The 27,324-nt window shown below is 32.3% G+C and overlaps 2 protein-coding genes across 3 annotated transcripts; both read left to right on the forward strand.

Moving 5' to 3' along the window:
* Positions 1-1,286: 1,286 nt before the first annotated feature.
* On the forward strand, positions 1,287-11,265 carry LOC107413049 (uncharacterized). Of its 2 annotated transcripts, none has more exons than XM_025071550.3 (13): positions 1,287-1,785; positions 2,478-2,594; positions 3,181-3,245; positions 4,141-4,246; positions 4,422-4,493; positions 5,097-5,156; positions 5,256-5,382; positions 5,460-5,650; positions 5,836-6,020; positions 6,985-7,112; positions 8,192-8,475; positions 9,307-9,523; positions 10,336-11,265. In XM_025071550.3, exons 1-13 carry the CDS (start codon positions 1,519-1,521, stop codon positions 11,151-11,153), a joined length of 2,637 nt encoding a protein of 878 aa, XP_024927318.2. In that variant the 5' UTR covers positions 1,287-1,518; the 3' UTR covers positions 11,154-11,265. The 2 variants fall into 2 exon arrangements, with proteins under 2 accessions (XP_024927318.2, XP_015876389.2); XM_016020903.4 differs by having other exon boundaries at positions 1,289-1,785; positions 5,253-5,382.
* A 4,219-nt stretch (positions 11,266-15,484) lies between these two features.
* Positions 15,485-21,226, forward strand: LOC107413046 (diphosphomevalonate decarboxylase 2). Its single transcript, XM_016020901.4, has 10 exons — positions 15,485-15,910; positions 16,459-16,657; positions 17,953-18,016; positions 18,306-18,369; positions 18,533-18,613; positions 18,929-19,015; positions 19,250-19,407; positions 19,495-19,543; positions 20,492-20,616; positions 20,732-21,226. The coding sequence occupies exons 1-10, from the start codon at positions 15,695-15,697 to the stop codon at positions 20,952-20,954; spliced, it is 1,266 nt and encodes a 421-aa protein (XP_015876387.2). The 5' UTR covers positions 15,485-15,694; the 3' UTR covers positions 20,955-21,226.
* Positions 21,227-27,324: the final 6,098 nt, after the last annotated feature.

Consider the following 27,324-nt stretch of genomic DNA (forward strand, 5'->3'; position numbering starts at 1 on the left):
GTTAGTTCTATGGTTTGATTATGCAGCGAAAATAGAACGTGCGACACCAAAATTCTCTAGTCAAGACCAGCCTTATTACTATCCGAGTTTATATATCGACCCATCTAATACCAATTGTACCCCTCTGATCAAGAAAAAAGTGAAATCTGTTTAATATAAATTATATATTGATTTTTTTGATAAATAGTGTATTAAATATTTGATTATATTGTTACAAAGTTGAAAAAAAAAATGAATCTTTTTTTTTTTTTTGGGTAAATAAAAGCTTTAGAAATTTGTTACTTTCCCATTTGCTTTCAATTTCACAAGGTGTACACCGTCAACTTTTGCTACTTCTTCATGGACTTTCTGGAAGGCAAAACCCTTATTTGATAACCCATCAAATATTAACTGCAAAAAAGCCCATTTCAGATCAAGATCATCTAAGGTGAATTGCATCCTCCAAGCACATCCCCTTTTACTTATTTTTTATTTTCTTCTTAAACAATACATAATAACTACCCATGTAATAACAATACAAAATAATAAGTCACCTCTCTCTCTCTCTCTCTCTGTAAATATATATAATTTTTTGAAAATTAAAAAATAAAAATTTTAACAATAATCTAAAAAATATCACCAATAATCATTGTCATCTAGATTGTCTAAAAAAACTGAAACTCTCAATATATAATTTATTACAATTGAAAAATAACCATTTTGTTACAGCATTCTTTACTTTTGACATCCAAAATTTATCTGTGCACTATCAATGATTTCGTTTAAATTTGTTTGATACTTTATGAACTAACAACATGTTAGATAATTCAGTCATATAGAACATGATATGCTAGTTGATCCATCATTAAACATTTTTAATAATTTGATAATATGATTTTGAACAATTTGAAATTATTTGCCTCTTTGTAATGTGTTTATTTATTTATTTTTAATTTTTGGATCTAATTTTATATATTTTGTTTGCTAATAATAATTTGAATTTGTTACCCATCTCCATTAAAGAAAAAAAAAAACCAAATTGGAAAAAAAAAGAAAAAAAAAAGATCTAATTTATAGATCCCTTAAAAGGACAAAAGGTGTTAAAAAATATATATATATATATATATATATAGAGAGAGAGAGAGAGAGAGAGAGAGAGAGAGAGATCGAATGTATTGGGCGTGTTGCACATGCACCTGCCCCTTTAAATTGGAGGTTTCTTTTTTATTTTTTTATTTGAAGGCTAAAATTTTCAGATAGTTCTAATTATATATTATTATTATTATTATTGTTATTAAACAATTTAGAGATATTTGGTTGAAAAATACTAGTTACATGAAAAAGAAACTTAACGGAAATGAATATTCAGTCTGCAATGAAAGGGCAAAGAAGGGATTGTGAAATAGGGTTTAGGGTTTAAGCTACACTAAAATAAAATATATATTTTTTTTTCAAAAAAAAAAAAAACCAACCGTTAAACCCTCAAATTCCCTCTCTCTTTTCTGTGTTTTTTCAGAATTCGAGCTTTCAGAGTCCGAAATGGCAGCCTTCGACTACATTAAGGACATGTATGACATCGCTCTGAAGCCTCGGCTTCTCCGTACGCTTATCAGAGACCATGTCCCCAATGAGAAGCACCCTTTTGGTAGCCCATCCGAGCTTTCGATGGTGGTCTCCGCAATCAAAACCCACAATCTGCTCTCCGAATATGTTAGAGAACCCACGGACCAAAAGGTAATGGATACTTGGAGAGCCGCCGTTGATTCCTGGGTCAACCGCTTGTTGGAGCTCGTTTCCAGTGACATGGTATGAATCTGCTAATTCTTGGTTTCAAACAAAATTATATTGTCTTCTTTCTAATTGCTTAGCAAAATGCTATCTCTTATTTTTTATAGGGTGGTTGGTGGGTGATTCGTGTATTTTATATATAATGGAAATTGTGGATTCAATCTGACCTTTGCTTGGTTACTCTGAAAAAATGTGGAGGCGTGAAGGATGGATGGAAAAATAAAATCTTTCCCTGTTTTTAGGAACTTAAATTATTTGATGAAAATTCAGCTTAAGTGGCTAAACTGTTTCCTTTGTATTTAATGTCGGTTAATTATTATTATTATTATTATTTACTTTTACCAGAAACAAAACTTTGTTAATGCTAATTGTAATTATTCTTCGGGCTGTAAGAGAAATTCATACGCAATTTTAGAAAAATATGTTGGAATCGAACTGTTAAAATTTTGTACTTCTGAAGGCTAGTTTTACTTCACTTGATAATACAAATTGGACCCGCGTTATAAAGTTAGAATTTGATGCAGTTTGATTATACTGGTGAATGGAGGGAGCAAAATTATCAAAACTTTGTTTTCTAAGTAATAAGTTTTAGTAGTAAAGTAGGTCGAGGAGACAGGAAGGGTAAAGTTATCTGTTTGTTATTCTACTAAGTTGTTTGAGAATCTTCCTAAGCGTTTACTAACTTATATGTACTTATGATTCTGTTCCAGCCAGACAAATGTTGGGCAGGAATTTGTTTGCTGGGAATGACTTGTCAAGAATGCAGCTCAGATCGTTTCTTGGCTTCATATTCTGTTTGGTTCCAGAAGCTTCTATCACATATTCAGGTACGGAAACCAAATTTTAATTATGCATCGTAGTATTGTAATTTGTGTAATAGTTATAGTTACAAAATTTTATTTTAATTTCCTAGTTGATGATCTATCTGATCATCAATGGAGATCTATGAATCAGAGGTTTCCCTTGAAGCAATCGTCTACCTATCCTCATATAAGCTTTCATAGAAGTTCCAATCTGGCATTGTACATTTGTTTTCTAATAATGTCTACAAGAACATCAGCACCTCATTTGTCCTTTTAAATCCTCCTTTTTGTTCATGAACTAGTCTGTTTTAAGAGCTGTTGTGCACAGCACTGAGATAATGCATAATTTGTAAGTCGTCTGTATGGTAGTGCCATGCCTTAGTCATAATTTGTGCTGTACTTATAGAACTAAGGGTTGGGTTTTTGAATATGACACTTGAAGGTTTCTATATCGTTTCAAAATAATAAAGTTCTGAATATTTCAAAAAATTCATTTCAATTCCAAAGCTTATAGTTAAGTGGTCTAAGATTTTGAGGTAATATTATGGAAAAACTTTTGTCTGTAATTTGATACTTTAACATGTTATGCTACGTTATGTCCTTGTTACAGTCAGCAGCAGCTTCTCATTTTTTGAAGATTGCCTCTTGTGCTTCAATGTCGGATATGCTTACAAGGTAATTCATGCATAAATGTAGAAACTTCTGTTTGTGACAACAAATACCATGGGTGCATGGAACTGATTGATTGACTGTGTTTTATCTCAGCTCCTTTGTCACTAGATGGAGAAATTTCTCTCTCTCTCTCTCTCTCTATATATATATATATATATATATATATACTTACACAAACATATAGAATATAGAAGATTGAGGTTATATTTATATATCTATGTAGAAGAAGTAGAGGTTGTGTCTCATGTTAACCTCTTGAATTGAGCTTCATAAAAATTTTGTGGACCTTTTAGGGAGGTTCTTAAGCCTTATGGAAAGTCTCCATCCCATTCATATATGATGTGGTCTCTTGGTGGTAAATGTTGTGTCAGCACTTATTTTAGAAACGGTACTTCCCATCTGCAAAAGCCTTAGGTATGTGTCTTGGTGTAGATCAAATAGTGGTATCTTATGTAAATTGTTATTTGTTTATCATATTCAGTCCTTTGAATACTGGGAGCCATTTTGTTTTCATGTCAATAAAATGATAATCTCTTATATTATATATATGTTTTATTTTATTTTATTTTATTTCTTTTAAATTTCTCCTGGAAACTTTGGTACATCTGTGGCTATCAGTAGTCCGTGTTCCAGTTGGTCTTCCTGATTATGCCTCCAATTATTAGGATACTACCATTTTGCTGGTGCTGGATTCTATGTCAACAATATTTTAGTTAAGCTTTTATGTTGTGAGACAACTTGAAAATGTGACTGAATTTTCCTTGTTACTTTTCTGAATGGACATACACTGATTGCAACTTTTTCGTTTTCATTATTTTATTTTATACTTGAAGCCTAATGTATATTTGTACACATTTATTCTTTTATAACCCATGAAGCTATTAACTTTTCTGAATAGGTTAGGAGGATTTCCAAATTTGAAGAAAGATGGAACTGCCCATGCTGGGAAAGTCATTCAACCAGTTTTAAAGCTGTTAAATGATGTTCAATCAGAGGCTGTTTTGGTAAGTTGCTTGTTTTTGTTACATGTTAATAACCTCTGTCTCTTACTTGAACTTGGGAAAGCTCAGATATACACTGTGGATAGCATATAACATTAAGTAATGATAATATTTTTGTTCATGGTATTATGTGATCTGATACCAAATTCTTATGTCATCTTCCTTGAATTACTTGCAGGAAGGAGCAAATATTTTATTATGCACCATTATAACTTTCTTTCCATTTTCCATCAGTCGTCATTATGAAAGTGTGAGTTCCTTACCCTTCCGTTGCAGAATTTTAACTTCATCACTTGTATATTATGTCCAAATTACATAGTGGATTATCAAATATGGTTTCCATGGTGGCAGTTATGATATCCATAGAATTTGCAATGTGTAGGTTAGAAACTGGAAACTGGAATTAAATTCTCCATATGTAACCATTTTATGTAACTATATCCAAGGTTGTCAAAATGTGAACTGAACTTCCTATCTTTTGCTCACAAAACTGTATTGTGGATGGTGTACCATAATATTTTGTGTAAAAGAAGTTGTGCATCAGGAATGCGGATTTGATCCAAGGGCTCAGAAGAGATGGTCTGGATAATGGCTCTATCTGGACATTTTGATAAGAGCTTAATTGTGTATTTGCATGCGTGTATGTGATGTACTCATGTGTCTAGACTTCATGGTATTTGGCTTGTGAGATACCTTATGTGTTGCAGTTGTATCCATGTCCACAGGTCGGGGAATCATAGCTCTTTGCTAATTTTCCTCCTCTCTGTTTTTCCCCTGGATCTGGCCATCTAAATAATCATGAGATGTCGTTTGCTAATGCAATTATAATGTTAATAGTGTAATCTCTTTTCAGGTAGAAGCTGCTATTGCTTCAAAAATGTTGTCAGGAAATTGCAGCGTTAACATTTTTGAGGTAAAGATTTTCTGTTTTCTCATGATAATGTCTCCAGCATATTACTCTAAGCAAACTATGCTATGCGCATGAATTTGATATCATGTTAACTTTCAGAAGCTTGCTCATTCTCTAGCGTTACTTCCAAAATCAAGAGGAGATGAGGACAGCTGGTCCTTAATGATGCAGAAGATTTTGTTATTAATAAATTATCACTTGAATGATGCCTTCCAAGGGTTTGAAGATGGTACATATTGATGCTGTATTTTTATGCTTGTGCTGGGTTAAGGTGGTGAGTGACATGATGTTTTATGTCTACTGCAGAAATGAAATCTAATGAAGCCATTAGATTATTGGTTCCACCTGGAAAAGATCGCCCTCCTTTAGGTGGACTTGCATTGTTGGACGAAGAATCATACAAGGAAAGAAGGAGGTCTGCCCATTTGCTAATATCCAGTGTCTCTACATTGATGCTTTGCTGCTGTAAATTGCTCACAAGTTCATATCCTGTTCAGGTGGTGCTTTTTGTAGCTATTAAGAGAAGCTTTCAATGAAAGAGTGAAATTCTGATATTCTCTTTGTACTTGATGTGTTTTAAAGTAATTATCAAAAAAAAAAAGATGAGTTTTAAAGTACTCTGTGTGTAAATGCATAAAACTATACAATAATTCTCAGTAATATGATTTGTTTTGACTAATAGGTAACTGTGCCTGTTCGCTCCTTACTAGCACTTGTCGAAAGAGTATTGATGGTGAATGGCTCTTTGCCACTTTCCGTGCGGCCTCTTACGACAGCCATGCAGCAAGAGTTCATTTCTTCAGAACTTCCAGTTTTGCACTCATATGGTTTGGAACTCCTCACTGCAATAGTAAAGGGTGTTCGCAGGTAAGGCAGATTATACCCCTATTGCTTCATTAGCTAAATAAACTTAGACATTACATTGTAATATTGGAGGAAAGCTTCACATTCATACTTCCAGAGGGCTGACTCAACCTTCAATTTCATTCTTCAATGTTAATTTTAATAAAGCCAGAAATTTTTTTAGGTCATATGGAAGAATATTTTACCACAATGACCTAGTGTTTGTCTGGCTTTAATGCATGAAAAGTTAAATACATGTCATGTGCTGATGTATTGCCCAAAAAAAAAAGACCTAATGCTTGTTTGACCTGAGAACGACTATGATGTGCAAGAGGAGTAGAGAGTATTAACTGCTTATTCCTTTGGTTGGTACCAGAGCTAAATTTTCTTGAGTGTAACCAAAATCTTGTTTCGTGATTTTGATTGGTTGTTTTATGGTGTTTATGGGAAGTGAAACAGGAAAATCCTTGGAAGTGTGCAATGATGACTTAGATTTGGAAAATTTGGATGGTAAAACAATGAAAAGATTTCAGACATTTTCAATATGGCATGCTACTATGGGATTGAGTTTTTGGCTTCCTTCTGGGTGTCAAGTCCAAAGAGTTTAAGGAGGAGATAGCTGCATTTATAGTACATTTGAGTTGGAAGAATGTTTTGTCATTATATATTTGATGAAGGATTTTCATCCTTTTTCTCTTATGTACCATTTTTATTATAAATATAGTTGAGTTTATTCCGCATCATTAGTGGATCTATGACACATAGTGATGCATGATTTTTGGAACTTGTGATATTAGTTGTGTACGAGTCAACTAGAACTTAAATTTTATTTTAATATGCTTAATTCTTTTTTTGCTGTGAATGCTGAATTGCTCTTTAGTGTCTTTCTGCCACTCCATATTTTCAAGAGATTTTTACTTTTACTTTTCTCAGCATCTTATAATGGGAATGCTCATTTTCTACCCATATAAAAATATTTCTTTTGCAGTCAACTTTTGCCACATGCTGCATCTGTTGTGCGCCTCATCTCTGTGTATTTTAAGAAATGTGCATTGCCAGAATTGAGGAAAAAGATCTACTCAATCACAAGGATATTGCTGATATCCATGGGTGTTGGTATGTCATAAATTTTTTTTTTTTTAACGTATCTTTGTACCTAGTATTTGTCTTACCAAATAGCTGCTGATGCTCACAATATCCTTTCGTCAAAGAAATAACGGTAACTGACATTTATTAGTTGTTTTTGTTGATAATGTAGCAAAGATGTAAGTCTTCCTCTATCATTTTGCTCTTGTGATTTTCTTCTTTTTCTAATAGAGATGAACTTACCGTATGTTGCCCAATCCATTGGAACCTAGGTAATTTACGCTAAGGTTGGGGAGGGATTTTGAAGGGGATAATTTAACAGTAACATCTGAAAGATCTCTGTCAAATTTAGACCCTGTTAATGAATTATCTGACTTAGTTCGTGAGAATATTCAACTTTGCTAGTGCAAGCTTGGTTTTGCCCCATGATTTAACTCTAAACACTTTCAAGTGACAGCATCTGTTATGGGGTTGAAGACCACATCAACAGGTCTTCCATCTTGCAAATAAGGCATATTTTGTCTAGGTAAACTATTTGAAATGAAACCACCCTTTTCTTTGTTTGCAACTGTTATCAGCAACGGGAGCTAACTGGCAGTATATTAGCAGGAATCTTCATATATTTTCTGAATGGACTGATTTTCAATCATTAGGAGCAGTTTTTTATTTTTATTTTTTTCCTCCTTCTCTTTTTTTAGCATCAATCATGTTTTCAGGTTATGATTACGTCTATACATGGTGTGGATTTTGAAGTGGACCTGGGTGCATTAGTAATAGGCTCTGGATCTCAGTCAATTTATTTTATTTGTTTTATTTTGATTTTGGAAACTTTCTTTTGTTTTGGTGTCCATGACTTGGATAAACTTGAGAGGTTCTTTAATTATCATGGACTGCTAAGGTTATTCTGCACAAATATGAAATTGTTTAACTGTAATCCATTGAGAAAATTATAGACTAGAACTTAGGTTCTTCTCTCTTCTATTTCTCTTCATCTATGTTTTTCTCCTTTCTCTCATTTTTCCTTCTAGTTTTGCACCAGCAGCTGTCAATATCTCTCAAATGGACATTATGTTTTTTGGATTTATAATTCATGATCTTATCTTTACCAGGAATGGCAGTATGCCTTGCACAGGAAGTTATCAATAATGCATTTGTTGATTTAAATCCCACTGATAATGAAACTGGTGGCGCATCTTCTGGTGCAAGCTCAAACACTTCTACTGAAGCATTGCCACAGGCAGGCAATAGAAAGAGGAAACATGGTACTACAATGGGATCCCTTCAGTGGCATGACAGAAGCAGTTCAGATACGGGAGCCACCAAAAACCATCCAGTGACTCTGATTTCTTTGAAAATAGCTGCACTGGAGGCATTAGAGGCTCTTCTGACCGTGGTATGTGTCTTAGAACATTATCTGTAAGGAATTCTACCTGTGCATTAGAATAAATTATCCTCTAGGATCAAGATGGTTGATCATTTAGTTTACTTGATTTATCTTCTAGTATTATTTCATTGGTTTTGTCCCTTTACAAGGTCTGATTCAGGGTGAAACCTAGTGAAAGTTTTAGGTATCAAACACAAGTGCCAGCTGTTTCTTCTCACACTGGTGCAGTGGTGCTAGGATGCAATTTATGGCGTTGAGAGTAGAAAGATAGACAAGATATACATGTACATGTTTTTCCTTATCCCGCTACTGTTCTATAAAAACAAATATTGTGAGAGATATAAAGATCCATCTTTGTCTTATAAAAGAACATACTGGTTGCTGAATTATTACCCTAATGGCAGTTTATTAAATAACATATTTCCTGTGGTACATTCCACTGATATCAACTGTAGTAATTTCAAGTTTTATTTTCTTTATCCAGAAACTTGATGCAAACTTGCAAAATTTCTTTTGTGTCTTAATAGAATAAAAATTTGAATGTCTGTACTATAAAATTTTGAAAATCTTTTGGTGCATTATGGCTTTATGTTCCCTCTTTATTAGCTTTATCACCTTAAGTGGTCACCAACTTGCAGCAAAAACACCCTTGTGCGAACTGTGTAATAAGAACAAGGATAGCTCTTTGACAGGCAATTATACTTAACTGCAGAATTGATTTATCTTCTTGATCTATAATATTTGAATTTCTTAGTTTGGGAATTTTAGCTTTTATATCTTCTTTTCCAACCTCAAATATCACTGAGGAGTTACAAGACATTATATTCTTTTTCTCCACAGGGTGGTGCATTAAGATCTGAAGGCTGGCGGTCAAATGTTGATCTTCTTATCATGAACATAGCAACAAATTCTTTAAAAGGCGGGTGGGCAAATGAACCTACTGAAGTTTGGGCAAATTTGCAGCTCGCAGCATTGCGTGCACTATTAGCATCTTTTCTGTCCTCATCTCGTGTTCGCTCACCATATTTGGCCCAGGGTCTAGAACTCTTTCGTAAAGGTGATTGTCTGCAATTTAGAGTCCACTTTTCTTCAAAATGTAGACTTGAATATACAAGTAAAATGCAATATTCGTGGTCCTTTTTCAATTACCATGTGGTTATGACAGGTAATACGAAACCACGGTTACTACACTAAATAGTCCTGTACACTTACAGAAATTAGGATCATAGATGTGAATGAGATAATAATGAAAAATAAATTTAGAGCTTTTTGAATTATCTCCAATATGAGTTTGTATTTTGCTCTCACACCCTAATTGTTGTGGTTATAGGTGGAGACACCTCTTCTATTGAAAACTAGATAGCAGAAACTTCTCTCACTATTTAACTTTCCATATAAAACTAATTGAATCACGCTGGCAAATCATCACTAAATTAATAGGATTACAATTTAAAAAACCTTTAAAATAATATGAATATTTAACCATGTACCTCTTTTATTAAAATCAGGTATTAGGTATTTTGAATTTCTTTTATGGCTCCATTCCTGAATGAAAGAGGTAGAGATGATGCAGTAAAATCACTCTTTACGTGGTTCTGTTGTAGTGAGAAAATTTTTTGAATTCAGAACGCCTTAAGTTTTTATTTTCCCTTCTCTTATTTATTTATTTACTTTTTTAAAAAGAAGAGAATTATATACTTGTTGAAATTGCAAAATGATAGGATCTTCCACTCTTGCATTTTCATAACACTTAGATGATCCTGATAGTCTGAGAATTGCAATCATTTAAATGATCAGATTCATTGTCATATATTTTACATGTAGTTCTGTTTCGCGAATTGTTGTAATTGCATTTTGTGGTTTCTGTAGGTAAGCAAGAAACTGGAACAAAACTTGCTGAATTCTGTGCCCATGCACTATTAGCCTTGGAAGTGCTTATACATCCCAGGGTCCTTCCACTGGAAGATTTCCTTACCGCAAATAGTATCTCTAATGGTGTCCACCATAGATTCCCAGAAAGTTTGTGCTCTGATGGTCTTGAGAACAGAACCACATTTTCAAGTGGCAAAGATGGAATAAGACACAGTTCTTCTGAGCCGGATCATGATGACCTGTATGAATGCTGGTTGGGAAATGGTAAAGAAACTGAACTTCCAGTCAGCACCCCAGGCAACACTACGAACGACAATGATAAGCCATCTGAAACCGTAACAGTCCATTTAGATAAAAAGCTTCCAGTTGAGAGTGGCTCATTTAATAAAGAAATTCTAGACGTGAGTGACAAGGAACCTCTAGCAACCAGTGCAAGTACTGAGAAGAAAGGCAATGGGGATGAAACTATGATTGACTCACATCAGTTTCAAGAATCCATTACACAGGTTGAAAACTCCGTTTCTGCAAAAATTTCCACCTTTCCTGCAACTATTGGCGGCTCATTAGGTACTGAAATAGTTTCTGAAAAGGTTGCTTCATTTAGTGAAGTTGTAAATCAAGCAGGCAATGATATGGCCTCAGGCCTTAATGTTTTGGTGGATAAAACAGAAGGGTTTACTAAGATAGACACAGGTGCTTCAATGGCATCAATTCCTGAGAAGAGTAAGGCATTTGCTTCTGAAGCGGATTCTGAATATGAGATGGAAGCTTTCCCTGATATTGTGGATGTAGATCCAGATTCTGAATATGAATGATATTTTAGTCTTGGTGATTTTATGTTTCTAGTCAGTTCCTCTAAAATTTTTCACCAGAGAGAGGGGAAACATTTTGTAAATTCAATTATCCAATGAACTTTTAGTTCAAAGACTTCCAAGGCCCAAAATGAAAATTTAATTCATTGCTAAATTTACGTTACTAAATATATATATATATATATATATATATATATTTTTTTTTTTTCAAATGAAAAATATATGCTTTCAAAATATATGTTACTTGATAAATGTATACAATCAAAACGCTTATACTTGAGGAAATTGACCCCAAAAAAAAAAAAAAAAAAAAAAGCAGCACCTCGAGCAAACTTGCTTTTAGATATAAGAATTTCTTAAAATTTTACTTATTATTAATTGCATATTATAATTATAACTAGTTAGTTCACGTCGATTTTTTTTTTGGGTTAACTTAATAGTCCACAAACTTTGATAAAAAACAATGATAATAATAATGGAAAGAAGTCTGCTCAAGTGAGCAACAAAATTAGGTAGGTTTGTTTGTTTGTATGTATGGGTTTTGAAAAATTATATCCACAATCATATGCCAGCGTCCAATATTGAATGTTCAATATCATATGCCAAGCTTCCCAATTGGGCTTTTGCATAAATCATTCTTATTCTCAACAATTAAAAAAGAAAAAAAAATCTTCCTCGTTAGCCTTCTTTTCTTGACAATTTCTTCGTATTATTTAAAACTATAACCACAAGAAAAAGAAAAAGAAAGGAACAAAAATCAAAATTCTTATAATTTTGCAGATAAAGCAGTAAAATATATTATATAAATCATAAGCTTGAAAAAGGGTAAGCTAAGAAAATGACAATTAATCATGCAGTCATGGTCAATACGTGCGAAGCCCACGATGGAGGGCTGCGAATGGGCTGCTCCATTTTGACTGAAAAAATGTTTTTGGTTTTATTTGTACTCATTTGACTTGTGCACTATTTGACTAATGGAGAGAGCACTTGATCACTAAGACATTCTGAGGCTATTGAACAAATGAGAATATACCAAGTCTTAAACAGTCCCATTTCTCATTGATTATAATCCATACCATAATAATAATAATATTATATAGAAAAATACTTGTCCTGAACTGTGAAAATTTGCAATTTCAGATAGATAGGGTACCATCTTATAGGAAATACTCATTGAGTCAAATAATATTAATTAATGAAACTGCTTGAATTAATCGTGAATTGGCAAAATCATATAGATAGTGATTCAAATTTAAACTTCCTTACCTTCCCCCCCAAAAAAAAGGAATTTCACAATTCAAATTGAATTCAAAAAAGAACTCAATATTATCATATGAGTCATTAGTAACAAATATCATTTTTTTTATTGCCAAAAAAAAAAAAAGTATCATTTTTTGACTCGTTGTTTTCAACTGCTAGTATTTCCTTTTTTTATAAATTGCTACTTTGCTTCAATCTCGCTTTGAAGTTGCTTTGGGTATATTCCTTTCTCATATATTACTTACTAGTTAGTACTGCTGCTTACATCACAAGAAAATCCATGTTGAATTTTAGTAGTTGTACCTGATTAAATTAAATTGTTAGCTTTTATATTGATTAAATATAGTGATTAAAGTAGTTGGTACATTAATTTATTTTCATTTTCTCATATTAGAATCTATTAAGGTTTCAAAATCACACCCACATGCACTAATTAATTATTAGAATAAAATACTTAAGCAGTTTGTCAAAGAAATTATTTTTTTGTTTTTTGCTGAATTGTCAAGGGAATTATTGGTAATATGTTTATGAGCCGCCTTAACCACATATCCCACTATTTGTCTTCCTGCACAATAAAATAGTTTTTCCTTTACCCCCTTTTACAAGGTATATCTAATATCTATTATTACAAAAAGATCATGATCATATAATTATTCTGTCTATATCAACCATATATTATTATTTAAAATTTCTTGAATATTATGAGGATGTTTATTTGAAAATAAAATAGCAAGAGAAAGAGATTTATCCTTCATAATTATAATTATCTATTTTTAATTTGAAATGGGTCTCAACAAGGAAAGTGCAACATCAAAAAGGATATTAAATAAATAAAAAGAAAAGAAAGAAAGAAAGATTGCATTAAATCTGGTGAACTATGTAGCATGCTCATGCTTACTCTTCACTGTGAATCTGTTCCTCAAATTTCAATACATTTATGATTTTGGCCACAATTTTGCGGTTAATGTTGTCACTGACTGTATAAAATTAGAATATTCAGTGTGTGCAACACATTGGATTATTTTATAATATATAGTTACAAAATTTGGTCAATATTCAAATCATCTTCACCAACCTTGAATTTTTCAATTCACATGGGCACTGAAAACAAACATAGAGCAATAGGAAAAAAGAAAAATTGCCAAATAGGTTTCTCCTCTCTCCCAGTTACTTAATAGAGTGAAATTTATTATTTATTTATTTTTAATATTAGCCCAATTCACAATGCATAAATTAGATACAAAAATTGGCTAAGCCAATGGATTTCTTTTGTTGAGAAAGAAGAAAAAAGAAAAAGAAAAAGAAAGCCAATGGATTTCCAACCTGATGGCCAGCAATGACCCTATTCAGCAGATATTGGGCATCCATACCAAATGCCCATCTCATTTTATTTAAAAAAAAGAAAAAAAGAAAAAAAAATAATAATAAAAGAAAAAGTTACAATTCCCCACCTACTCTCTAAAGGTTCAATTCGAGTAAATGAGACAAACTGAAATAAACAACAAAAATAAGGACTAATCTATATATAAGTTACAAATAGGAGTATCAACTTTATTTATTTATTTGTTTGTTTATTTTTGGGATTGGTGTTTGAGACCAAAAAGAAGGATCTTTTTATATATACTACACGTAGCTCATTAAAATAATAATAATAATAATAATAATAATAATAAAAAGAGAAGAACCATATATCTATTCAAGAAATTAATATAATTCTACGATAATGTTCTCCCTCCTTATTTCTTGTTTATCAAATTCAATTGTTACTTTCTGTTTAAAAAATATAATTGTTACTTGTATAATATTTATTTTAATATTTTTTTTGCTGCATTTTGCACAGCTAGATTTTTTTATTTAGGATTATAATATATTTTAAATTAAAAAAGTGAGGGATCCAAATTTGATCTATTCTTATTTGTTTTTACACTATACACTGCCCAGCTTGATATTGTATTACCTACATTTTTTTGTTTTTGTTTTTTTTTCATTGACGTCTGTAAAATCTTATCCAAGTACATTATTTATGAAATATCATTTTATATTTTTTTTCACCATATAATAAATTGACAACTACCATTTATTTTAGCATACTAAATTCTCTAACTACCTATGCTGCCATTATTTATTGGGAAAAAAAATAAAAAACTACCAATGCTGCAACTTGTCGATAAAAACAAAATAAATTACCACATCTATTAACCTTGTATCTATTTTTTTTTTTTATATTTTTCCCTTTAAAAGTAAAATTTATTTGTAATATTAATGAAATATCATATGTAATGGTAATAAATTTATCAAGTAAAATTAATTCAATTGATAAATTTAACCAAGAAAAAATTGTTATTGATGATTAAAAAAAACGATGAAAAATAAAGCAAGAGTCTCTAATATTTTTTATCAAGTTGAAACTTGAAACTAGATAGCAACATGCTTTTATTTTAATGTGTCATGTAGTTTAATCTCTAATATTTTTTATCAAGTTGAAACTTGAAACTAGATAGCAACATGCTTTTATTTTAATGTGTCATGTAGTTTCATCTGCACGGATAATACGTATAACTATTATACATATTACTATTCTACGTATTTAAGTTTTTTTTATCAATAAATAGAATTTTTAAAAAATATAGTATTTTTTTGGGAAAGAAAAGATATTTATATATATATATATATATTTTGGGAAAAGAGAGTTGGTATTAACGACAAATATAATAATAAATAAATAAATAAACCAAAAATATCAAAATTTGGTGGCAGGCTCACGTTATAAACATTAAACACAGAGCAAAGAGTCAATGAAGTCGACTTACGGAATAGTTTGCATATATAACAAATAAATAATTCTGCTGAAAAAAAAAACTATAAATAAATAAATAGAGCATTTTGGAAATAAATTTCGCACGAGAAAAATAGAAGTCCAACAAATAATAACGATAGTTAATAATAATAATAATAATAATAATTAAAAACAAAAAATAAAAAATAAAAATAAAGGAGAGTGAAGATTGATGATGAGTTTGACAGCCTGATTCAAATAGTTTCAGAGAAGAGAAGTGGGACCCTATTTCCTCAGCTTCTAAAATTTTATTTGATTTTTGATTTTTGATTTGTTAATGAAAATGGGCTAAATTAATCCTACCTACTTCTACTTCCTCTTCCTCTTGTTTTCTATATATAAGCTTCCTCACCAACTCCCCATTTTCCCCCATCAGATCAAATAGCCATTTTTCCTCCACTTTCCTCTCACTTTCCCGGAAAATTTTCCGACCCTCTTTGGTGTTGTAATGGCGGGCGAGTCGCAGAAATGGATACTGACCGTAACTGCTCAGACGCCCACAAACATAGCCGTCATCAAGTACTGGGGGAAGAGGGATGAGACCCTCATTTTGCCTGTCAATGATAGTATCAGTGTTACCCTTGATCCCACTCATCTCTGCACCACTACCACTGTGGCTGTTAGTCCCAGCTTTGACAGTGATCGGATGTGGCTTAATGGAAAGGTCTAAACTTTGCATTTTCCAATTTTTTTTTAATTTTTTATTCCTTGGTTTTCTCTTAAAATGAGTGGAAGTGAAATTTTTAGGTTTGTGTTCAAGGAAAAATTAATACCTTCAGTTGGAACTTTTTATCTATATCTATAGGATGATAATTTATTTATTTATTGTTTGGACGATTAGAAAGAGTTTAGACAGTAAGGTTTTGGAAATTTTTTTTTTTTTTTTTTTTGGCATATATAATTCGCTTGAGTTCGGTGGAATGAAAATTCACTTGAAATTAATATGCTTAGAAAAAAATCTGATGTCGCTTCATGGTGAGGAAGACGATGAATCTTCTGGGTTTTATACGTTATTGTCCAATTGACTTCCAAGGTATTGTATCTTAAGAAAATAAAATAATAACATTAAACAAAAAAAATATTTGACAAATAATATCACTAAAAGTGAAAGTGAAACTAAGTAATGGGAGTTATGATGATTGTCTTTCCAAATACTCGGGTCCAACCTTTTGTACATGTGCTGATTAATGGCACTTTTGCTGGTTGGTATAGGAGATTTCACTTTCTGGAGGCCGGTACCAAAATTGTTTAAGAGAAATTCGTGGTCGTGCTGGTGATGTTGAGGATAAGAATAAGGGTGTCAAGATTGCCAAGGAGGACTGGCAAAAATTGCATCTACACATTGCTTCATATAACAATTTCCCTACCGCTGCTGGATTGGCTTCCTCAGCAGCTGGTTTTGCCTGTCTTGGTAACATATCCCTTTTCCCACTTGCTTTTCTCATATTTGCTTCTTGTTATTGTTATTGTTTTGGCAAATTATAGCAGTAGAAACTATAATTTACTTGGTCTAAGATCACTGTGAACAAGAGTTTTGAGTTTAATATTTTTGTTAATATAGGATAAGTTGTGCTTAATGACTAATATATTTGATTTATTTTTCATTATTGAGATAACTTTGTTCAACAAAATCCCGATTTTGTATGCTTGCTGGATGATTTTATTGTTTAATTGCATAAATACAGCTTTTATAGACATTTTCCTAGCTGAGTTTGGCTATATAAATATGCTTTATATTCTAGTCTCCAACTTGTATTTTTTCATTGTGCTAAATGTTTAGAAATTTCTATGTACTTTTCTTTATGTAAAGGTTGATGCCTTTGAACCATGGACCAAGCCCTGGGTAAAGGGTGGTCAGAAATGGAGCTTTCTTACTCTTTCTTTGGAATTCAGTTGAGATTTTTTATTCCTTATTATGTACTTGACAATAATGATTTAGCTACCCGAATTAAGGATTGTAGTGTTTACATTTTCTGAATTAGGCATGACTTCTTGGAATTTAAAAATTTGGGAAACTGAGATTTAGTTGTTTGAGAAAAAGATATCTATGGAAAAGTCTGTTACTTTGTATTCATGGTCAGATAAATAGACATTGATTACCGTAACATATTAAGAAGCTTATAGTTGAATTCTTTGACCTACCTCGTCTGCATGCTTTTAGAGCTCTGCATATTCTAAATTTATTGACTTATCAACTCTGAGCTGACACTTTCAATACATGCTTCTATTTTTTTGTTTGTCGGACTCTTTGTAGGCCTGGATACTTTTAGAATGGGATGGCATAAGTGGTCGATATTCCTGTAGGGTACAATATAGTAACCTTTTATTGTTCAAATCCCATTGGTCTACTTGTTAAAAGAAATCCTATTGTCTTAATAGGTAACATATGTATTATACATATACACACACAAACACACATGTTTAAATGACTGGAAATACTTTGTTGCCACCTACTACATATTAAATTTCAGTCTTGGCCTACATGGAACATCTCCATTCTAAATGGTCAGTGTATGTTAATAACAAATAGCTTAAAATATACAATTTACATAAATGCTTATGCATGAATATACAAGTATTTATGTATTTCATTTCATTATACATATGTCTTAGAGCAATATGCTTGTTGGGAATTTGAGCTAGCTATTGCCAGGTTTTATAAATGAAGAATTGTTAATGATATCATAACTCTCTTTTCAATTGCAGTTTTTGCCCTTGCAAAGTTGATGAATGTGAATGAAGATCAGAGCAAACTTTCTGCTATTGCAAGGTTCTTGAAGTTTGCATTTGTTGATATGATTATCTTTGAATGACCTTTATTGCTGGTCTCTTTATCCTGAGGCATCAATCTTATCGCCAATGCTAAGCTCTTCTTTACTTAATCATGTCACGATGCATATTATTATATCTTGTTTGTTGTTTTTCTTTCAATATATGTATATATATTCCGCTAGTATGTTGTATCTTAAATTGCTTAGTATTTCTAGGTAATAGCAATTCATGAATGCTGGTTCCTGAAGATAATAATTCATAATGCTGTTATTTTTAAATTTATACAGGCAAGGTTCAGGCAGTGCTTGCCGTAGTTTATATGGTGGATTTGTAAAGTGGATCATGGGAAAAGTATGTCTAATTTTTTCAGCTTATCTCTGAATGTCTTCTTGTCAACTAATTTTGTCTGCTTATTTTCAATGTCTTTTTGTCTCAAAAGTATTCATTGTAGATCAATTTTCCTGAGACTGTCTTGAATGTGAATTTTTTTTTTTTTTTTCCCTCCCTCTTAAAGGATGATAAAGGAAGTGACAGTCTTGCAGTTCAACTTGCAGATGAGAAGCATTGGGATGATCTTGTCATTGTTATTGCTGTGGTAAGTGTTTCCCCTTTAAGGGTATTTTTGTCATTCAAAAAAGCTTGTGGTTCTTGGTTGGTGGGCATTTTCTTCATTTTACAAAAACTTGTGTGCTTTTTATTCCTTTGCTATCTATATATAGAACTAACAAAAGAAAAAAAGTGAAGAAAAATTTTAAAGCAAGAAATGGAACAGCATTGCTCCATGCAATCATGTTCTTGGATCCTTTGAGTTGTTGGACGGACTCTCTTATAGATGTAGTCTGAAAGTGTCTCCTGGTCCTGCTGTACCCTATCATCTCTTTAATTCCAATTTTGTTTGTGTTGATTCCAGGTAAGTTCAAGGCAGAAGGAAACAAGTAGCACCACTGGAATGCGTGACACTGTTGAAACAAGTTTACTTTTACAGCATAGGGCAAAGGTACTCTCTCTCAGTCCGTCTTTTCTCTTTCATCCTGGTTAGATAGTTTGAAAGTTGTTCCTTGTTCATTTTAATGGGTCTATGCTTTACAAGGCCATTGAAATATTCTTCCAATTGAACAGCCTTGGTTCTCTTTCAGGTTGTTTCTTATATTTTATTATATGTTTGTTTTCTGGTACTTATTGAAGTCCATTTAACATTAAATAATATCCCTTTCTACTTTGAACATTGTAGGAAGTGGTACCAAAACGTGTGTTACAAATGGAAGAAGCCATAAGAAATCGTGATTTTACTTCTTTCGCACAATTGACCTGTGCCGACAGTAACCAGTTTCATGCAGTTTGCCTAGACACATCTCCTCCAATATTCTACATGAATGATACATCCCACAGGCAAAATCCTACTGTTCATAATTTTGTTCATTGAGCAGCAAAATGAAAGTCTTTGAATTCATTATTGACAAAGTTACTATGTTTCAGGATAATCAGCCTTGTTGAGAAGTGGAATCGTTCTGAAGGAACGCCACAGGTATGAACTGTTCTGCTTATCTTTAGGATAATCAGCCTGTTCATATTTTCATATTTTTGTTCGTCACCAAATTTTATTTATATTCCTATTATTGTTTTCAAAAAGTTTCAAGATTGCATGTTCTTTTGTGATGTAAATATTGTCATGTCTATCAAAGAAAAAGAAACGTTTAGTCATGAATGTGCAAGTTCTTAGTTTCTAGCTGAAGCTTTAGACCTGAATTGTTTATACATCTGGTTTAATAATTATGCTGAGCAATTGCGAAAAGACTTGATAACACGCATACAATGACAGAATGGGCTAAAGCTCCTTTGCTGAATTTCTGATAATATCAATAATCTAGCTATTTTGGAGACAAGCTCCAGTTTCTAAGACAGTAATGATAAATAAAAGTCTTGCCAAATATCCAAAATTATCTTAGTGAGTACAAAAGAGAATTGTATCACTTGGCTATGCGGTAATTCAATTCACGGACTGGATTTCAGATTTATCATTTGTTCAACTCATGCTAATAAATATTCGTTCAGACATAACCTTCCACAAGTGAAAATATATTCGCCTTGTTAGTGGTTAAGTTCCAAACTATTTGTTATGACTTTCTAGAAATTATAATTTATTCTTGTAAGCTTGGAAATCCTAATCTGGAGCTGTTTACAATGGGGAAATAATCATGATTTTTGTTGACCATTGGCATGGTAATTTCATGAAATAGTAACTTCAAAAGTCAAGCCTGCTATTGCTTTGTCCAGTCAGTAACCTCTTTGCATCTGTCTGACATACTACATTTTCTAACTTGTTTACACACTTTTTTTTTTTTTCTCTGTTTTCCTGAATATTTTACATTTGAAAGCTTATTATTGGAAAATACAAAGTGATAACGCCTCCACTAGATTATTATTTTGAGTTTCAATCTTCTTAAGTTATATGCCTAATCATGGATATTGACAGGTGGCATATACTTTTGATGCGGGGCCAAATGCAGTTATGATTGCACGTAACAGAAAAACTGCTGGTCTTTTGCTTCAGAGGCTACTTTTCAACTTTCCTCCAAATTCTGATGCAGATCTGAACGAGTAAAGTTTTTCTACATGCTATATTCTTTTATTGTTTTTCCTTCTTTCAAGGCTCTTCGAAAATTGAGCACCTCTATTAAGCTGTTCTCTGTGGTTTTCTTTCTGTCTTATCCAGTTTTGTTATTGGAGACAAGTCAATTCTACAAGATGCTGGAATTCAGGGGTTGAAGGATATTGAAGCTTTGCCACCACCTCCCGAAATTAAGGATAACATTCCATCTAAGAAAAGCAGAGGAGATGTGAGTTATTTTATCTGTACGAGACTTGGAAAAGGTCCAGTTTTGATTTCTGACGAGAGCCTAGCTCTTCTCAACCCAGAAACCGGGCTGCCCAAGTAAGTTAGAATCATTTCCACCCGCATTTCTTTTAATCCATCTCAGGCCAACAAAAATGTCTCTTATCAGCCAGAAGGAGGTTGTTCAAATGAACTTCTTATGGTTTCACGGGGTTACTAAAAAACGATCAACTGAGTTTCTAGGAAATTTGTAATTTGTGTTTACTTTTGTCATGCATTTGTTGTAACTTACTTTTTGCTCTTTTGATCCAATTCTGGATTTTGTACTGTGTACTTTGACACAATAATAAATAGTTTTATTGCTCCTTTAGAGAACTTTATTGTCACTTCTACTATATCTCAGAACAAGACTCAATTTGCTTGAAATTGTGAGAATGTTTAATCAGGGAATGATATTGGCGTGAACAAATTGGCTAGATCAATATAAATGGGGACAGATAACGAGTGTGTTGGGTCCGGTGGTCGTGTGCAATTGCATGTAAATTTGCCTTATATGTTCTTTTTGATGATAATTGTTATGTGAATCGCTTCCTTAAGCAGGACTTGGTATGAGTAGTTCAAGAAGGAAAGAATTTGGGTGGATATGGATGGGAGAAAGTTAAGAGACTGAGGGAGGGAAGGAGTAGGAATGGTGGATATGGATGGAAAATGGAGATTAACTAAAAGAAATCCAGTGGATTTTTATTATTGTTTACCTAGATAATCCTATTGTCTGAATAGAAAATTTGTGCATGTATATATATATATATATATGTATATATTATGTAATATGGACAAGCACTTGAAGTGAAAGGAAATTCTCTGGTACTGACAGCAACAAATAGTTATAGCATAGGCAACACATTTGTATATGTATATGTATATGTAAGTATTTTATATACGATTATATCTTCGAATATAGCACTAGCCTGTTACTCAAAGCGATGGCATTAAGATGGTTGATCAAATTGCCCTACACTATAGCCATTGACCTGCCCCATTTGACTTGCTTTGCCACCTCAGCAAAACGCCTCAGCTGCACGCCAAGCCTCTCTCTCCCCCATAAAATATAACATGACAAACTAAAGGGGAATATGGCCCAATACCCATAAAAAGAAGAAGGGATTAAAGATATTTATCATTTTCTTTTTCAGTTTTTTTTTTTATTTACCCTCTACTTTCTATTTTACCCTCAATTAAATTTAAAATTACTTATTTTCCTTTTCTCCTTCCGAAAAGCATTTCACCTTTCTTTTTTTTTTTTTTCAGCAAATCCACACACAATCCTATTGAAAAAAAAAAAAAACAAACAATCCTGCTCCACCTGTGCTTTCCATTTATTTTCAATTTCTATTTTATATTTTTTTATCTATGCATAAAAAAAAAAAAAACAAAAAAAGGGCATGAATACCCATCGAAGAAGAGTCCCCTGTATAGAGGACATTAACATCAATACCAACCATAACCCATATTCCAAATCCCATTCCAAACCCAAACTCACGCTTTCCTCTTCTTCTTCTTCATATTCATCTTGTTTCTTCTTCCTACTCTCACCCCCTCGCACGCTCTTTTCTCCGACTTATCCCTCTAATATGTGGAAGATTCGGTTTGTGCAACCCCAGACCCATGTCTGCTAGCTTCTGTGCTTCTGTGTTTTTCGAAGAATTTATGGGTTAAAGGTATAATTGGTATATTGAGAAAGAGATGGGTAGATAAAAAAAAATTTGAGAGTAGAGGATAGATTTCATTAGAGTTGTTTAAATAGGGATATTGGACCAAATTCTCCCAAACTAAAACAAAGAATAAGCACAAAGCCCACACAGGACTCTGACTGAAAACACAAAAGAGACCCACAAACACTACAAAGCCCACACAGGGCTCTGACTGAAAACATAGAAGAGACCCACAAACAGAACTAAAGGACAACGCCCCATAAACAGGACAAAAAATCACAAATACTGGCTGGGAACGGTCCGTAAGTGTTAATAATATAGCTGGGCTGAGCTAAAAGTTGAACAACCAGTGCTTAAGTGTTAATGGCTGGGCTGAGCTCAAATATGAACAACTAATCTTTTGTTTTTTTAGTTTTTTATAGCTATTAATTTGTTTTAAAATTTTAATTCAATAACATCATCATCATCATCATCATCATCATCATCATCATCATCATCATCATTCTTAAAGCATGAAAAGTTGGCTATCCAGTTTTAGAATCTTGGTCATCTTTAGAAACCAAGCCTTTGAAATTTTATCTTTGTTATCCTTTTTAATAGGATGATGCTCTATAAAGAAGATTTTCAATGTGGCAACCTATATTTTTCAAATGATGTTATCGTTTAAATATATATGTGTATTTCTAAAGCAAAACTTAAATAGTGGAAGAATAGTTCGTAAAATCTAATTGTAATTATATATTAGCGATGATTGACATTAGCCATATATTTAGTAATAAAATCTATATAACTTTCATAATGCTTTTAAACATTAAGTAATACTTTTAACATTACTATTGTAGAAAATTAAATAATAAATATTAAAATATAGTTTATTGCAATTTAAACCTTTTAGTTTTAATTTGTTGCAATTTATAGAGACTTTTTTATTTTAAAGAAATTGCCTTTTAATGCTCCCATACTTTTAACAACTTTGCTGAAAATCAAATTGGACTAAGATGAAATCCAAAAACTTAAATTGCAACGTCTTAAATTTAATTAACACAAAAAGGAATGAAAAAAAATATTTGAGGTACAAATTGCAATTTTTAAAAACAAAGAAAAATATATAAGAAACAAAGTGACTCTTTTAAAATTTATGCTAGATTATAAAATCAAAATATGAAGATAAAGATAATTTATATGAAATGAAACACCATGGTGCCGGTGATTTTGAGGATAAGAAAATGGGTATCAAGATTTCAAAGGAAGACTAGCAAAAATTGCATCTACACATTGCTTCATACAACAATTTCCTTACTGCTATACTGCGGGATTGGCTTCCTCTACAGCTTCTTGTTTTTAAGATTCTGTTATGCTTAACGTGGCCATGTATAGTTTTGATGAGCTATTATTAGTGCAGTAGAAAACTAAATTTGCTTGGTCTAAAATAATTATTGTGAAAAAGAGTTTTTGAGTTTTGTATTATTGTTTATTATTGCATCATTGTATTATTGTTTATATAATAATATAATACAGACAAAACACTTATAAATGATAGGAAATTCTTCATTCCAGAGGTTTTCACATCACTTTTGTGAACACCGAGAACAACCACAAATGCTTTCATAAATCTGTAGGTCCTGAGTCCTCCACGGCTTGCCTGACTTCCGATTCGAAACAATATATTGATGCCACCCAAAATGTGTGTGCTCTTTGTAAAACAGTCCAAGAGGACGTGTTGGCTCCATTTCGTGGCCTCCTAAAAAAGACTCAATGATAAGGAAGCTCTCAACATCCCCCGGTGACAAACATTGTTTCGGACGGCACCATGTTGTCAATCACTATAACAGCCGGAGAAGAACTAGCAACTCCTGTGGTGTTGTTTTACACTTTCTCTGCTTGTTCTTTCATTGGCATAAAACAATATCCTACTATGGTTGAAAAGTTAAGCCATCAGCCAAATACAGGTGAGAGTAGTGATGAAAACATCTCCAAATGTCAAAGATTTAATTTTATAAAAATATTAATAAAAATATCGATGAAATTATAAAAATTATGAATATTTTATTAAAATTTATATATGATAAATCATTTTAAAAATGCTAAAATAGTTGATAATGTATCATTATACAATTAAAATCTTTATAAAACAATATATAACCGTTAAATTAATAATATATATATAAAATAAATATAATCAATATTATAATGTAAAATTCTATCTTCAATCATTTTTAACATTCAGAATTCTTAAAAAAGATAAATATTAAATATATTTTTTTGGATATTAACTTAGCAACTATTTTGCTTTATTATTATCCGTAATATTTCATTATATTTAATAATATTTTATACAAGCTACTTTATTTCTTTGAAATGTTTTAATGCAATTTTGATGGAAATAATTGATGTTTTAAGCCTATTTACTTCATTCATTTGCAAAATTTTCAAACATACTCTTCAAATATTACTTTTCAAAATTTTTTCCTTCCTAAATCTTTCCATGAAAAGGTTGAGTACCTTTTTATTTTTATTTTTTTACTCTATTTTGAAATAACAAATATTTTAAAAGAACTTTAATTATATAATTTTATCTTTTACATTTATTTGTTTAAAATATTTATAGAATGAACTCAAATCCCACATCGGTCAAGAAAAAAAGTAAATAACACTTTATAATAATTTTTGATCGCGTACTTGATAACTAAATTGAATAGATATAGGTGTATCTATTCAATTTAGTCTTTTTAGAACCAAATTGGGCTACTCCATGTGAAAGCTTAAACTTTTTGGTGACAAATAGCCACACAGGACTACAAGACAATGACCCATTACTGAAAAAGCACCAGGACTTAAACAGAAGAAGACAGCCAGACAAAATAAGGCCCAGACACAAGACTTAACACAGAAGAGACCAACATAAAGGACCAAAAAGGGGACAAATAGGACCCACACAGGACTAAAAGACACTGATCCATTAGAGGAAGTCGAATGAAGGCCCACACACGACTAAAAACAGAAGAAAGACTCCAGAAAAAGGACCCAAACAAAAGGGACAAATAGGACCCACACAGGACTAGAAGAAAATGACCCGCTAGAGGAAGCCAGTGGAGCCGGATAGTGTATATGCGTTGATGGCGTTACAATTGGGCTGAGCTCAAATTTGAACAACCAATCTTTTGTTTTTAATAGATTATACAATGGGGAATGTGGCCCAATACCCACCAAAATAGATGGCTAATGAAATATGCCTCTTCTCTTTCAAATTTTTTATATCTGCCCCTCTGTTCCTATTTTACCCTTCATTAAAATAAAATATTACTTTTTTCTTTCCTCCTTCCCCGAGAAGCACAATCCCTGCACTGCTTTCCTTCTTTCTTCTTCCCAAACCCATACACAATCCCATTGAACTTTGAAGATAAAAAACTAATGAAAAATGTAATTAATTTCTCTTGAAAGCCAAGAAAGAGTCGCATGGGAGCTCAAGATTTTACCAATGTTTGGAACTATCAAATCCCAATAACAGAGTTCTACCTTTTTTTTTTTTTTTAGTGGAGACCAGAAGATAAGCAACAAAATTTTTCTTTTTTTTCCCTTTTTTTTTTCGGGGGGTTCTGGAGAGCAATTTTTCTTTCTTTTTTTACTAGAAAATTCGAGTAAAAAAAATAAAGAAATAAATAAATAAAAACCATTGGCTGGGGCTTTTTTTTTTTTTTTTTTTTGGGTCTACTTACTATGCCCACCGATTCTTTTGAAACTTTGGTTGCAATGAGCAATGAGCCGATCCACAACTATAAAAGCCAAATAGGATAAACTGAACCGAATGGGAGATGGAGCAACAACTGGGATACAACAACGGAAAAATTGACATTGCTCAACAGTTCCTGCCACCACAGCTTTGCTTTTACTTTCGGCTGTGGATCTTTTGCTTTGCAATTTGATTTTTGGCCTTCCGAATCTGAATCATTTCAAGGAAAGAGGCCAGTTGATCTGATTACTGATCATGTATATTATTTTCGTTTTATATATTCTTATAAATTGATGGTTTCGAAAACAAATGGAAAAATAAAAACAAAGAGAAGAAAAGTTGATCCAATTACTATTCTTGAAGAACTCTCCGTTCGTCCCAAGCTGTTTCACCGTTCCCTCTCACTTTTTCTTCTGCTTTTTCTCTTCCTCTTTTACTTCGTACTCCGCTTTCAGAAAAAATGCAATAGCTTCTCATTTTAATTTTTATTTCTAAGGATAATTTGGAAATATCAAAAGGTAAGAGGGTAAAACAAAAAATTTTAAAACAACGTGGATAGATTTTATTAGCCTCCTTCAAGCAGGGCTATTGGGCTAAATTCCCCTTGTCTTCTAGTCCTGTGTGGGTCATATTTATCCCTTTGTTTGGGTCCTTTTTTTGGAGTCTCTCTTCTGTTTTTAGTCCTGTGTGGGCCTTCATTTGCCTTCCTCTAATGGGTCAGTGTCTTTCAGTCCTATGTGGGTCGTATTGTTCCTTTTTTGGTCCCTTTTTATTGGTCTCTTCTGTTTTAAGTCTTCGGTGTGGGCCTTCTTTTGTCTGGCTGTCTTCTTCTGTTTAAGTCCTGATGCTTCTTCAGTAATGGGTCATCGTCTTGTAGTCCTGTGTGGCTATTTGTCACCAAAAAGTTTTAGCTTTCTCATGGCTACGGAAGTAGCCCAATTTAGTTATCAAGAAGCTAAATTGAATAGATACATATATACCTATTCAATTTAACTACCAAGCACACACTTAAAAATTATTATAAAGTGTTA

Source organism: Ziziphus jujuba, chromosome 8 (assembly GCF_031755915.1).
Source record: "Ziziphus jujuba cultivar Dongzao chromosome 8, ASM3175591v1".
Classification (NCBI taxonomy): Eukaryota; Viridiplantae; Streptophyta; class Magnoliopsida; order Rosales; family Rhamnaceae; genus Ziziphus; species Ziziphus jujuba.

Bases quoted from the DNA above. Each gene is read 5' to 3' on its own strand.
- LOC107413049 (XM_016020903.4), top strand. From the start codon at position 1,519: ATGGCAGCCTTCGACTACATTAAGGACATGTATGACATCGCTCTGAAG. The intron at 5,651-5,835 runs GTGGTGCTTTTT...TTTGACTAATAG, and splicing joins CAAGTTCATATCCTGTTCAG to GTAACTGTGCCTGTTCGCTC. The intron at 8,476-9,306 runs GTATGTGTCTTA...TTTTCTCCACAG, and splicing joins TAGAGGCTCTTCTGACCGTG to GGTGGTGCATTAAGATCTGA.
- LOC107413046 (XM_016020901.4), top strand. From the start codon at position 15,695: ATGGCGGGCGAGTCGCAGAAATGGATACTGACCGTAACTGCTCAGACG. The intron at 16,658-17,952 runs GTAACATATCCC...TTTCAATTGCAG, and splicing joins AGCTGGTTTTGCCTGTCTTG to TTTTTGCCCTTGCAAAGTTG. The intron at 19,544-20,491 runs GTATGAACTGTT...GGATATTGACAG, and splicing joins GTTCTGAAGGAACGCCACAG to GTGGCATATACTTTTGATGC.